This window comes from Eleutherodactylus coqui, chromosome 5, assembly GCF_035609145.1.
Source record: "Eleutherodactylus coqui strain aEleCoq1 chromosome 5, aEleCoq1.hap1, whole genome shotgun sequence".
In the NCBI taxonomy this organism is placed as follows: domain Eukaryota; kingdom Metazoa; phylum Chordata; class Amphibia; order Anura; family Eleutherodactylidae; genus Eleutherodactylus; species Eleutherodactylus coqui.
Window position 1 is genome coordinate 235570735 of NC_089841.1, and position 14771 is coordinate 235585505.

Genomic DNA, 14771 nt, shown 5'->3' on the forward strand with positions numbered 1-14771 from the left:
AGGACCCGGACCAAGCCTGCTAGGTAATGTATTCCTTTTTTAAATGTAATGCTGGTAGGGCTTATATTTTAAGCCTTCCCAGAAAACTTGGGTAAGTCTTATTTTCAGGGAAAGGGGGTACAATTGTAGAGATAAGAGTGATCCTATTTGGGAAAATGTTATAGGCAGGCCAGAAATATACAATCTTGTGGATAATAATACAATTGCTACAACTAAACATTCTCATCTCGATGGCGGTGATAGTAATTATGTGCAATCCTAGCTGGATATAGATTTAGTGCCCAATTACCCTGACCTGCTGTAATAAGCCCCCTGCTCTCAGCAAATCAGCTGATAGAAAGCGTTGTCACACTGCTCTTGCTCAGAGCCCTCTGTCTTTTACCAGCTTGCAGGACCAGAATGAAACAACAACAAACTTTAGGATTTTATTTGCATATAAAATTTTAAAAAAATTAAATAAATACTACCTAAAATAACTTAGAAAATAGACATTGTAGTCAGTGTGAAAGCATGAATATACACACATTAAAGGGGGTTTCTGGGATTTAAATACTGATGACCCATTTTAAGGATAGCTCCTCAAAATGCTGATGTTTGAAGAGGCCGTGGCATTTCGGTAAGTACTGTGGCCCATTCTTCATTCTGTGATGTCACAGTCATTGGTCACTTAGCCTTGCTACTACTCGGTCAAATTCAACAGAACGTGATTAACCTATTAAGAACCAAGCATCGTAAAATTTACAACACTTGGTTATGGGCTTTAATCCTGGCTAGCAATAAAAATATGGCGCAGGATTAAAACGCCTGCTCCTACAAGCTGAGGACCCGGAGGAGAAAACAGAAGCGGTTTTTAACCACTTATGCCTTCTCCTGTACAAAGCTACATAGCACTCTGAGCGCTATGGTGAGAATGCAGGAAGCGGCACTGCTGCTTCCTGCATGGGATCTGGCGAGTATGTGACCCCCAGCATGTCAGAGCTACAGGATCTTAGAAGACCCCTGACTAACTCTGACAGTAACTGCTGTCGAACTAGAAGGATGTTTCCCCGTAACTTGGGCTCCTACGGATATCCTAGTTACAGTGGAAAAGTGTGAAATAAAAAAAAAAAAAAAAGACATCGTGATTGACCCCCGGGGGTCTTATACGACGTCATGGGACCCATAGATGGTAAAAAGTTGCAAAAATAAGTAAGAAAGAACAGAATACAATAAAAATGTATATAAAAAACAAACAAAAAAAAACCTACGGCAAAAATAATTTGGGCATAAAACCATCACATGGGTAAAATCACTAAAAAGTGTTAGGGGTTAAGCTGCAATACGTTGCTGCTATGCAACGTACATCGCCGTGCTTGGGATACAATGAAGAAGCTACAGTACTCATCAGAGCGCCACATCCCATTCAAACAGCTGATCCGCCTGCAGGGCGGGATGCCACCCCCCACCTATCTGATAATGATGACCAATCCTAAGGATATTTATATTTAAGCCCCAGACACGCTTCACAGAGGTATGAGATTATTTGTAATGCTTAGGACGGGGCTGTTCCTCCGTGGTTTCCCCTTTGTTTTACAGAAACGATTGGGGAAAATAATGATTGAATATCAAACGCTAAGGAGCAGCAACAGTGATCACCGATGTTCAGCGCAGATATCCTATAAGTACGTCTGTAATGGGCAGCGCAGTCCTCTCTTGCTTCCAGCTGACTTTCTTCTGTATCCATCACTTCATTTTTCCAATCTTCACCTGAAATCCTTCCTCCTCACCACATTGTACTCTTCTGTCAGCCTCTCTTTCTCCCTGAGTTTAGTTCTGATTGCGTCCATTAGGAATGATGCAAATGGAGTCTGCAACATAGTAAAAGGAAGAGAAGTGACAATTCAATCCGCCCCGCGCTTCAGCTTAGACAGCGTTTATAACTTTACTCCAAGTATTAAATCCCTGTTTGTTCTTGAAGCTACTGGAAATATTGCCTTCACATCCCTTCTGCACAGATCGCCTGGTTACAGCGGAGGGTATTGTGCTTTATCTTAAAAATGATCCAAGTGCAGAAATGAATTAAGACAAACACACTATTGAAGAAGTCATGGTTTAGTGATTATTTTAATGATGCAATTTGCAATCCAAGCAGGGCGGCCGTGCATCCTCACTCAGATGATCAATATGAAGTTACAGTCATCTGCGGGTCAGTCACAGCAAAGAGACGGCTGCTAACTGCTTATTAATAATACGCTGTCTACTATAACAGGGGACTGCAGCCACTGGCTTCCTTACATAGCGTAAACATATAACAGCTACGTAATAGCTGCAAACCTCTAAGGGCTCACGTACACGAGCGTATATTCAGTCCGTGTAACTTACATATGGCACTCGGCCCCACTGTAACCAATGACGTTCTACACATGGGTGTACATTTTTTTCACACACCGGTCTGTTTGAGAAAAAAAAATCACAGCATGTTCTATTCTGGTCCGTATCACAGACCGGAATACAAAATGCAATGTTCGCTGTCTGCAGGTTTTAAGGGCTCATGCTCACGAGCGTCGAGGGATACGCACGCGGATTTACACCATGGGAGTACTGCGATTAAAAACTAAAAAGTGCCTGCTCGTGATTGCGGATTTCTGCGGTCTCCATTAATGCTATAATAATGGAGACCTCCCGCAGCGTAAATCCGCGGCAAATTTTATTTCCCACAGCGGAAATCCGCGGTAGAATTTCACATGTGAGCATTGGCAGGGAGAAAGCTATTCGGTTCAATAGAACCTAATAGCTGCGGAATTCATGTGCGGACTTCCGCCGCAGGAAACGCGGTAAAAATCCGTCCATGGGCATTCACACTAAACAGCACACAGACGTGGGTCCGCATGCGAGTTGCGTCAGAGAATGGCAGGTGCAACTCCCATACGCCGTGTGCATGAGCCCTAACATGCTTTCTACACAAGGGTTTAAGCTCAGCTGCTCTTTTATCTACTAACATTAACCCTATAATGACTAAGTGCCGTACATGTAATCATGGCCAATGGTAAAAATACGGCGCAAGACTAAAGCTCCTGCAATGTAACAGGAGCATGTCAGGTCATCGGCTGTTGGCACATGAGGGCTATGTAGAGAATAGAGAAAGTAAAACAAAAAAAACTAAAAATAAAATAGAAATAGCAGGAAAGACATATATCAGCGTCTCTGCAGAAGAAAAAATAGGGCTGTAAAACAACCACATGAGTAAAATCCCTAAAAAGTGCCTGGTCCTTTTTGTAGCACAACACATTGGTGCTTAAGGGGTTAAATTATTAAGATGATGTTTAAGTAGTAGTTTGCTGATATATCTATGCTATTACCACCAGCACTGCTCCCTTTACCTGTGTGAGTGATCTGGCCAACCGTTAAACTTATATCCTCTGCAGCCAATCTCTAACTATGTCAAAAGTAAATCCCTCAACCAATATACTCCCAGGGATTAGGAGTTACACATATCCCAAAGAACCTCGATTAGAAGTGGGTAAAGAAATCTCTGCTCTATATACTTGCCATGTTTTTTTGACTGCTTTGCCTGCCAACTTACCAGTTTCCAAGGAAGCGCTCAATCCTGGAATCAAAACTACTAACGACGACATGTCCGTCTGTGAGTGAGTGGGTTTGTGAGTAAATTACATGATCCGCCGCTGATCACATGACCATGACATCATCACAGGTCCTGTACGCACATGGCTGCTGTCCTGCTAGGTGTTCCTTAGTATGCCATAGCAACTGAGGCCACATGGGGGTTTGTAGTCCACCCAAAATCTGCACAAGCATGTGGGACCTGGGATGATGATATGTCATCAGGGGCGGAGCATGACTGTGACATCATCACAGTTCCCTCATCTCCACTGCTGTGCTGCTTCTGATCCCTGTTGTATGGGATGAACAATGTATGTAGCAGAGCTGTGTATGAGACGTGCACCACCAGAAACACTGGTACAATAATTTCCTAATAATTACTAGTAGTTTAATAGACAGCAGTATGTCATCACTAAATGAGATGTAGAGGAAATGGGCTAGTTTGTAGTAAGTAGGAACAACACTGATCACACGGAATGCTGATTTTAGCGGTGTGTCTGTCACTAAATTTGCAGTTGATTAGTTGTGGTACGCTGCGCACACTGTGATCCAGGAGTCCGAGCTAGGGGCTCATGCACCACCGTGCTCATAACTATCAGCTCCTGCATAATAATAGAAAAGCAGTCATTTGGGTCGTTGGGCGAGTGGAGTTTGCAGCTCATGAATTTGCTGGGCTCCTGGATCACAACATGTACAGTGCACATAGCAAGCAATAAACAAAGTCTAGCCAAACTGCCATATTCACATGTAAAAAACATGTAGTTGAAGGGATTTTCTGGGTATTTTTTTTTTTTATTGATGACCAACCTGAGGATAGATCATCAATAGTTGATTGGCTGAGGTCCATTGCTCAGGACCCCAACTGATCTCCGGTGCCCGCTGTCACCAGCAAAACACACAGCCTACGGAACGGAAGCAGATGACTCCGACCCCTGTGTAGTGGCTGTGGTTTCATTAAGTCATTGAGAGCTGCACCTGCAATTACCACTACTCAGGGGATAGGTCATCAATAAAAGATGCCTTGGAAAAACCCCTTTAAGTCAATGTGTTCCTGTCAGTACTGCATGTGGTTCTCAGAGCGGGCAGCATGCAGTAAGTGACCAATTCCCACTAAATGCAAACCTCTTCAGGCACAAGACGTCTAATAGGAGGCGCAAAGTGAAGATACAGATAGTCAAGGTAGTCAATACTGTAGAATCTCTGGGCTCCCTGATGTACAAAAGATGTTGGTTCTTCTCTCACTTCCATCTTGTAAAGTCTGGGGTGCTCTGGGAAATTTGACACATCAGAAAACTGGAGCCAAGCAAGGATGAGCCTATATTCACATTTTTAGGGTCATTAATGTATGTCCCTGTTGAGCTTATGGATTAATTGCTGGTGGTTAGAAGGGGCTTAAATGGTTAATGGTGGATTTATGGCTATTAATATCACTCAGGCTGTAGGCTAGTAAGGAGGTAAGTATTAGCATCCCTGGTGGTCTAGGACAGTGAAGATGCTAATGTCAACATTCTTGGTTGTCTAGTGAAGGAGTTAAAAAAGACAACTCCTTTCAAATTAGGGCTGCTGATCATCCTGGGTTCTTCATCCGTGCAAACAGTATATGGAAAGTGGTAGTCAACGTACCTGGTGGTTAAGATAGTGTAGGGAGTAATGCTTAAACCTCCGCTGCTCCTAGTGTTCTATTTTCCAGGCTCCATACATGTCCTGCTATGACACGAAGCCAACTATCTCAGGCTAAATGCATTCAGCTTCGTCTAACTTCAATGGGGACTTGGTCTGCAATACCAAGCTGGGCCACTGCAGTGGAAATGGAGCCGTCTTCTTCCACACACATTGGGAGCACTGGCCCAGCAATTGTGGGGGTTTTAGGCAGCAGGCTCCAGCGGACCTACTATTGATGGTCTTTCCTGAGGACAAGGTTAAAAATGTATCTGACCACAAACACCCAGCTGACAGATTTTTTTTGCCCCATCCAATACACCATGTGAGCATACACTAAGGAGTACTGATCTTCTGTATACCCCGAGATGCTGTCCTGGACACTCACTGCCTTCTCCTTAGAAACCTTCCTCTTCTGCCATCATCTGTGCCCAACTTGTGCAGAAAACAACTGGAGGTGCATTCTGAATGTAGCGTATACCCAGTGCAATAGTCAGTGTGCAAGCCAATGACAACACACTCAACTCCAGGCAACGCTTAATGAAGGCCCATTTACACGTACAGAGTGGCTTCAAAAATCATACCGAGTATCTGATGGACACTCCCACCAGTACAAATACCAAGCGTATGCTACCATTTTTGAATGCTTGATCAACTCAATTGCCACTTATATTGCACCTGCCAGATAAGTATCATTTAACCCCTTAAGCACCAGGCTGATTTGCTCTTAAAGGACCAGACACTTTTTCGGGATTTTACCCATTGGTGGTTTTAAAGCCCTATTTTTTTTCCTTCAGCAACCAAAATTATTTTTGCTACATTTTTCTTTCCCATGCCACTTAGGGCTATTTTTTTATTGATTGTTCTATCCGTTTAGTTTTTTGGGGGTTGAAAAGCAAAAAAAAGTTTTATTTTAATTTATATATATTTACAGTAAAATAAAGTACAGGAATGGGTCCCTTTGTTTTGGCAGTTTTGATATATAATTTATATAGTTTTGGATTACAGGGTGTATATGGCGACTGTTTTGGTTGATTATATTCTTTTTTATGTATATATTTTTATTTTAGTTTAATTTTTTTACTTATTTTTGTAACTTTTTTTAACATCTATGTCCTTCATGATGTCATGTAAGACCTCTGGGGGCCATTCACATTGTCATTATTATTACTTTTTTTACATTTCATACTTTTCCACTGTAGCTGGGGCATCCATAGGAGCCCCAGTTACAGGGAAAACATCCCCTTGTAGTGACAATAGTCACTAATAGAGCTGATCTAGCTCTGCTGTAACAGGGGGCATCCGGTGGTCACGTGATTGCTGGGTCATATAGTGGAAGTAATCCTTCCAATTTTTAGTACATGACGCTCATTGAACGCTGTGTACCTGGGAAAGGAGAAGGCAGAAGCGGCTAAAAACCTCTTTTCCCTTCTCCTCTGGGTCTGACAGCTGAGGACCTGACCTGCTGCCTGATTTCAGGAGCAGAGACTTTAATCCCGTGCCATACATCTGCTATCAGTGGGTAGTAAAGCCTAGGACCAAGCGTCGTATAGTTACCACGCTCAGTCCTTAAGGGGATAACAGATATGCACAATCGTTTTCCATCAAAGAAACTGCTTTGGACAATCAAGTATTTACACTTGGCAATAATTGCTAGGCCATGATTAGAGGTGATGGATTTGTTGCAAATATTTAAAGTGACAAAATTTGCAGAGAAAATTTTGACAACATCTGACATCCCCTCATAGCTGCTGGAAAACTACATGGATCAGAATTATTACTGCTACATGGAAACTCAGCTTTGTGCACAACATTATTGTTTCACCCTCAATGTCTCTTTATACGGGGGGACTGTTGGATGCGTAAGCTCCTGACAGCCTGTGCTTTCGCACAGGAGCGATAGTCATTCAGAGATTGGAGGCGGAGCGCTCCGGGATCTTTTCCAGCTGCGCTTCTATTCCCTTCCAATAGGCAGTCATTCATAGATGAACATCTGCCTGTTACATGGGCTGATACTCGCTTGGTTTTTAGCCCAGCTAAAAACCAAGAGTCTCCGATAAGTGAGTGATTTCTCGCCCGGTGCGCGGTCAGCAGCCGTGTTTATGTGGTACGACTATCACCTGAATTTGCTGTTTGCGGTGATTATTCCGGCAAATCAACCCATATAAAGGTACATTAAGCTACAGTGGTGTTCTATTTACTCGGGACGACTGTTGGCTGAACTATCTGCATGAGCGGGTGACGTCACCGCTAATTGTTAGCGGTCGAGCAGAACGTTTAGACAGGCAGATCACTGATGAGTATCGCTCACTACTCGCTACTACTTCTATGTGAAGCGCTGAGAGGGGAGTGTTTAGTTGCAGCGAGAAGTGAGCGAACGAGCGACGATTCTTTCATGCTGGTTGAAAGTGAGCGACAAATGAAAAGAAAGCGAACAGTAAATGATGTCCGTGCATTTAGATGTAACTATTATATTGCGCATTCGTTTTTAACGACTTTTGCGATAATCATCCTGTGTTAATAGCCCTTCAATCACTATACTGTGAAAGTCTTCTCAGATCTCACTGAATTAGATGTCCGTGTCCTTATAAAGTAGATTAATAGGATGGTAAGTAAAATACTCTAGTTATTGGACTTGCTGTGGATTATCTGTAGCGTTTTATAGTATAGACCAAGTGCATGATATTTCAAGAAATCTTATATATGCTGAGGAAAAAAAAAAAACCTGTGAGGAGACTGACTTCAGGGGCAGATTTTAAATTTGTCAATTTATGCTGCGGCTTTTCACTATAGATTTCACCGTTTACAATGCAGCGTGAAACCTGGAGCGAATCGGCAGCATTTCTGCAATAAAGTCCACAAGACAAACCATTTTATACCACTGTGGGTTTTCAGCCTTGTTGGACAATACCCTAGTAATAATACCCCTAGTAATAATGCCCCAGTAATAATGCCCCAGTAATAATGCCCCAGTAATAATACCCCAGTAATAATACCCCAGTAATAATACCCCAGTAATAATGCCCGCCGAGGGGACTCCTGCAAGTGAAGTAGAAATCCATTACATTCTGCTTATTAAAAATCAATAGTGAAATCACTTTAGTCCGGCAGTGAAGGGAAGTTATGGCAAACTAATTATCACACTTTCTGGCTTATCAGATACGATTGCTATGACTTGCTGGAAACAAGTGGCAGAATTTTTGCACCCGGATGCCGGATTAAAGGAGTTTTCTTCCAGTATATTCAGCTAAATATTTCTAACCATTTGAAATGCTGTAATGTCAGGTTACCAGTAGGTGGTGGTAGTGGATAAATTAAGCACAATGAGAACCTTAAGACATGTCTAAGACATACGAAGTGTAAAACACTATATTAAATGTCCGATTCTTTTGTGTTTCTATAGAGAATAACCTGAAAAGGAATTAACATACAGAGAAAAGATAAAGTACAAAAATAAGTGTATAAACCCCATACAGTAGTTCCTGCGCTCGGATAACACATTGCTGCAGAGTTATCTATGTTATTATGCCTGTTGTCTGGTATAGTTACAATAACATACTGAAATCCGGACAAAATGCACTATTTACTAAGTTCTGTGCCACTTTTCTGACACACATTTTCCATAAGTTCTATAGGGGAACGCCGCATGTTAGTAACAACTGTCTCTTGCAGTATAAGTGTTTCTTCCATGATGCTCCCACTTGATTAAAGGCTGAAGTTAAAGTATTCTCTATTTTACAATGATTACAAAGCCACTTATTTTCACCCATATCTCCTGTTTCAGTGGCGCAGCAGAAAGACGAGTCAACTGAAAACATCACTTACAATATCCCAAAAATAATTGAGCAAACGAACGTTGCTGCTACTTTTATAAGTATGACAGAAAACTACCTGCTCTTTATCTCTCACCGCGGTGCATCACTCAGAGGTCACAGCTTTTGTTTATGTCTAACTTGACACCTCCAATAAATGTCAATATAGATATTATAACTTTTTGTTTTTACTTATTCTACTGGAATGTGGTCCCTTCGATGCGGTAAAGTACAGATTTATTTTGCTGCAATGCTCGTTATTACATGGCTGATTGAGTAAAGTATTTATTGGGTGAGAAAAAAAATTCTAACCTATTCTGCCAAGGTAAATTTTTCACAGGGCAAAATCCAGCAAAAAACCTTTGTAAAGTTTTAGTGAGTACAGACCATCCAAAACAAGAAACCGATAAAGAGAATGAAAAGTGGCACAGAGTCAGACAAGCAGTTGTCTGAATAGAAAAAACGTTTTTTTTTTCTATAAATGGCCCGGCATGCCATAAAATAACATAAGAATTGATACTAACCTTTCTTCTCCCCCTGGGAAGCAGTGCAGCGGCACCAGTGAATCTCCGTCTGTCAGCACAGGCTGGAAGTCAAGTGACTGCTGCCGCCAATCAGAGGCCTCAGCAACCTTTTCCGAACTCCTAGCATCATGGCGGCCAGAATTTTGAGCACTGATGCCAGGAGATCATGAGATGATGTTGTGGACTCTGATTGGCTGCAGTGGTCACCTGACTTCTGGCAAGCACTGATGGTGGGAAATTACCTGGAGTCGCTCCGCTGCTTCCCAGGAGGAGGAAATAGGTAAATATTGATTATTTTATGCCCAGCCATTTAAAAAAAAAATAATATATATATATATATATATTTTTATATTTAAACAACCCCTTTAAATTGGATATCAGGTTTGGTGGCACGCTGCTGAGAAAATAATAGAACTTATAGAATATTAACAAACGGATTACCTTGCTTACAAAGTAGAGCAGGGAACACAGGAGAACAATCACAAACCTCTGGCAGGCCCCCTGCTTTCTATGTGCGGATTACAGACTACTGTTCATGAGATGAAGGGCTGGCTGTAAAACTGCTAAGAATTTACAAAGCTCCAAAAGTCTGATTTTTATTTTTTGCTTTTAAAGCGAACCTGTCATATCCCCACAGCATAAACTAAGTTATGGTGCTGTTAGAGGACATGGCAGGGAGTCGGGTGATGTATTTTTTATACTCACCAGCTCGTGTGATCCAGCGCTGTCCACCTCTGAAGTTGGCACACAGCATGAAAATCGGACTCTTTTTAGAGTCCTCTGCATGCACTCTCCCATAGACTTGTAAGGGAAAACACGGGACTCTGAAAAGAGTCAGATTTCCATGCCGTGTGCCAACTTTACAGGATAGCACCGCTAGATCGCGAGCGAGTATAAGAAATACATCACCTGACTGACTCCCTGTCACGTCCTCTAACTTAGTTTATGGTACTGTGACAGGTTCCCTTTAAGTTGGCCATACGTTTTAGGCACCTGTTTGCTGACAGCTCTCTTTCCTGAACCCCCACTCCCCCCATTCATGCATGATTGACTTGCCCATTCCTTATCTCCCCTGACAAATGCAATCGAATTGTGGGGGGGAATGGCATACACACTACATGGTGGGCAATCCCGTTGATATTGCTGGGTTCGGCCAACAGTAATCTATTTTGCATGGCAATCTTTACAAGGCAGCAGAAATGCAGTCCTAAACTCTCGCTCACGACCTGAAGGTTGCGGGTTCAATCCCTGCTTGGTTCAGGTAGCCGGTTCAAGGTTGACTCAGCCTTCCATCCTTCTGAGGTCAGTAAGATGAGCATCCAGCTGGATAGGGGTTAAAAAATAACTGGGGAAGTCAATGGCAAACCACCCCACAAAAACCGCCTGCCAAGAAAATGTCACAATGTGACGTCACCCGAGGAATCAGTCATGACTCGGTGCTTGCACCGGGGGTTTTTACCTTTACCTTATAATGAGCGTAATTCTATGATTATCATTATTTCTGCTTACACTTTGTACCTACATCAATTCCCTAATAATGATAATGTTCATTAGGTGTACTTTCCCACTTTTTATACAAATTGAGCCACAGGACAGATGTATTAGACCCTCCCAGTGTTTTGGTCCTGAAAACTAGACAGTTTTAGCGATTTTATTGATGTGGTGATTTTATTGCCCTTTTTTTCCTGGCCTGCTAAAATAATTTTTTTACATTTTTTTTTCCTCTGACACACATAGTGCTATTTTTTTTATACCTTTTTTCATGGAAGCTTTTTTCTTTTTTTTTTAATGGGGGCAAATGTGTACAACAAAAACAAAGGATTTCTTAAATATATTGTTCCTTATTTTTAAAATTATCATAGTTACGCTAGAATAAAGTACAGGAATGGGTTTGCCATTTTGCTTCAGACGTTTGGATATTTAATTTGTATAATCTTGGATTACAGGCTGCATACGATGACGATTTAGGATGGCATTGAGGGTGGGTGATTTTTTTATAAATAATTTTTATTTTAGCCTGTAATTTTTTTGAAATTTGTTTTTGTAACTATTTTTTTGTTAATATCTACGTCCCCAACAATGTAATATAAGGCCTCCATGGGTCATTCAAATTGTCTTTTTTTAAAAAAAAAATGAAAAGAAAATATCCCCCTGTAGTAACAGTAATCACTGTGAGAAGCTCTAGTATCTTGATGCACTGCCTCTAGCTTGGATACAACATGTGATACAGGTGAGCATGGACGCTCTAGCACCCTGTCGTACCGCCTCTAGCTTGGATACAAGATGTGATACGTACAGGCATGGATGCTCTAGTACGCTATTGTAACACTTCTAGTTTTGATACAAGATGTGATACAGGTGGGCATGGAGGCTCTAGTACCCTGTTATACCGCATCTAGCTTGGATACAAGATGTGATATCGGTGGGCATGGAGGCTCTAGCACCCTGTCGTACCGCCTCTAGCTTGGATACAAGATGTGATACGGGCGACATGGACGCTCTAGTACCCTGTTGTATTGCCTCTAGCTTGGATACAAGATGTGATATGGATGGGTATGGAGGCTCTAGTACCCTGTTGTACCACCTCTAGTTTGGATACAAGATGTGATACGGGTGGGCATGGAGGCTCTAGTACCCTGTTGTATCGCCTCTAGCTTGGATACAAGATGTGATACAGGCAGGCATGGATGCTCTAGTACCCTGCTGTACCACCTCTAGCTTGGATACAAGATGTGATATGGGTGGGTACCCTGTTGTACCACATCTAGTTTGAATACAAGATGTGATATCGGTGGGTATGGAGACTCTAGTACCCTATTGTATCACCTCTAGCTTGGGTGCAAGATGTGATATGGGCAGACATGGAGCATAACGCTCCACATTTCCTGTAAATGAGCCTCTGGATCATGCAAACTCATAGGATGTTAAAGCTTGTGTTCCAGATATTCCCATATATATTCTAGTGGTGATAAATCTGGTGATCTGGAAGTGTGGCGACTTTGTAGAGACTTTCCTGTGACACCCTTGTTGTGTGCAGCCAAATGTTATCCTGCTGGAAAATGCCTCTTGGAAGCCCTGCCAAGAGAGACAACACATGTGGTGGAAGGATGTTCTAAACATATTGTTGAACTGTCATTACCCCTCTTCCCATCCTACGTGTAACAGGATGTTGTATGTGATTACCCCCAAGTAATCAACAGACTACTAGTAGTCTGTTGAGGGCATCCAGAGCCACTCGCCTTGTGTGCCATCACCCATCCACTAGTCCCAACACTTCCTAACAGTCTGGTCAGAACGACCCAGGTGGCGGCAACTTGTCGATACGACCATCAAGCCTCTCGCATTCCAGTAATGCGCTTCCTCTCAAACTTTTTTAAAGGGGTGAAATCTCTTCTCTGCGTCGTAGAGGCGTCTAGTGGTCAACAAGCTCTCCACAAGCGGAAGAAGAGGCCACTAGACACAAGGAGCCTCTGAGAGCCTCTTATAGGCCGAGGGGGGAACCACTTTAAGGGCCTCAGGTGACAAGACCGTTCATCTAATCACCACAACTCTTATATATCTGCAACGGTATGCCGAGTTTGCAGCAAAGCAACGCCTTCTAGGTGATGTTTTTTTTTAATTTAACTAAAAGCATATATGAACTTGTTTTCTTTATTTCAGTTGTGTTAAATCTGCCTAAGGCAGTATTTACATGGGCGAGCGCAATATAGGTTTGAGAAACTATTCTTTATGCGCATGTTTTTTAATTTTTTTAAAAATTGCATAGCATGAAACTTGCATGTACATGTGAGTGTGATGCAATTTTTAACTCGCCCATAGATAATCGGGGGTGACTTTTCTGCAAAATTGTTGAAAAATAGAACAGATTTTTTTTTTATCTCGCAACACTGCTGCGAGCAAAAAAAAAAATCACATGTAAATAGACAATAATGGGGGCTATTTCTGTGCGAGTTTTGTGTTTCTTGCAACGCACAAAACTCGCTTTTACAAATACACCCTAAGGCCTCATTCAGACGGTAATATTTTGCCTCACTATCTGTAAGCCAAACCCAGAAGTGGAACCTGATAAGAAAAGAAACTATAATACAAATCTTCGCAATCCTTCTGTATTTGGAACCCGCTGTGTAGTATTAGTTACCCCCATACTATAATGTTGGTTCCTCCGTCCGGCAGTAGGGTAGACTACCAGAAACTCGATCTTGATATTTATGATACAGGCAATAGTTAACCTAAGAACACAGGAACCAGAGAGGCTTTCCCTGCTGTACCGCTGCCTGATAACTGCTCGCTAGTGTTTCCATCTAGCCGCATACCGGAGTGCACATTTTGAATATTAATGGTTGGATACGGAGAGCTCAACACATAAAACAAATGTAGAAAAAAATTCTAATTAAAGGAGAAATAAACCTCTTCAATTAAAGAGTTCACATTTCAAGTACTATGTGATCCCCCCCAAAATAAATCTTAATGGAAGGTAACAATAAATGAACTAATGGTTCACCGAAGGTTGCAGACTCCCTGCAGTTAAACTGTAAAGAGCAATTACTGATTAGTAAATGGTAACTTCCCACTCCCCATTTTTTATTTCACCCTAAACCCATAAGGCTAGGCTGTAAAAAAAAAATAAAATAAAAAATTAAAAGTCTTTAAAACATTATTATTCTGTCACCAAGGAATAAAATGAGCTTGAAAATGATCTAAAGGGATATGATGCAGTTCATTATGTTAAACAGCAACGGCAGTGGTTTCCTAGTGTTCATAAAGACTGCTCTATTAAATTTACCTCCAGTCAATAATTAGGAGTCCACAAATAAACGCAGGCAATTAAATCAATACTACTGGACAATTATGTTGCGTAGACCTCACTCAGAAAGACGCTATATTTTACATAGCTGCATTAAATGGTCGAGTGCAACAACCAACATTCTCACGCTTCTCATTAGCAGACCTGGAGAAATCTGACGTAAAACCCCCATCTACGGAGAATGTATATTCAACGCCAAGAGGAAAATAACAACTAATATCACCGCTGCAATTTAAGACAATAATGTTGAAAACAAAAAGGGAGTTATTATTTTGTACCGTGGAGGCACAAAAATTGGGGAGGCTTTCAGATTCATATTCTAGGTTTAGATTTCTAACTAATATTAAAAGTTTTAATAGATTCCATAAAATA

General features: G+C 41.6%; 1 protein-coding gene across 1 annotated transcript in view; it reads right to left on the minus strand.

The window, feature by feature from the left end:
- Positions 1-472: 472 nt before the first annotated feature.
- CNTLN (centlein) overlaps positions 473-14771 on the minus strand; it is a 293859-nt gene continuing 279560 nt past the window's right edge. Inside the window, exon 27 of the mRNA XM_066604356.1 lies at positions 473-1847. Within this exon, the coding sequence (XP_066460453.1) occupies positions 1743-1847 (105 nt within the window). The 3' untranslated portion in view covers positions 473-1742. The remainder of the gene's footprint in view (positions 1848-14771) is intronic.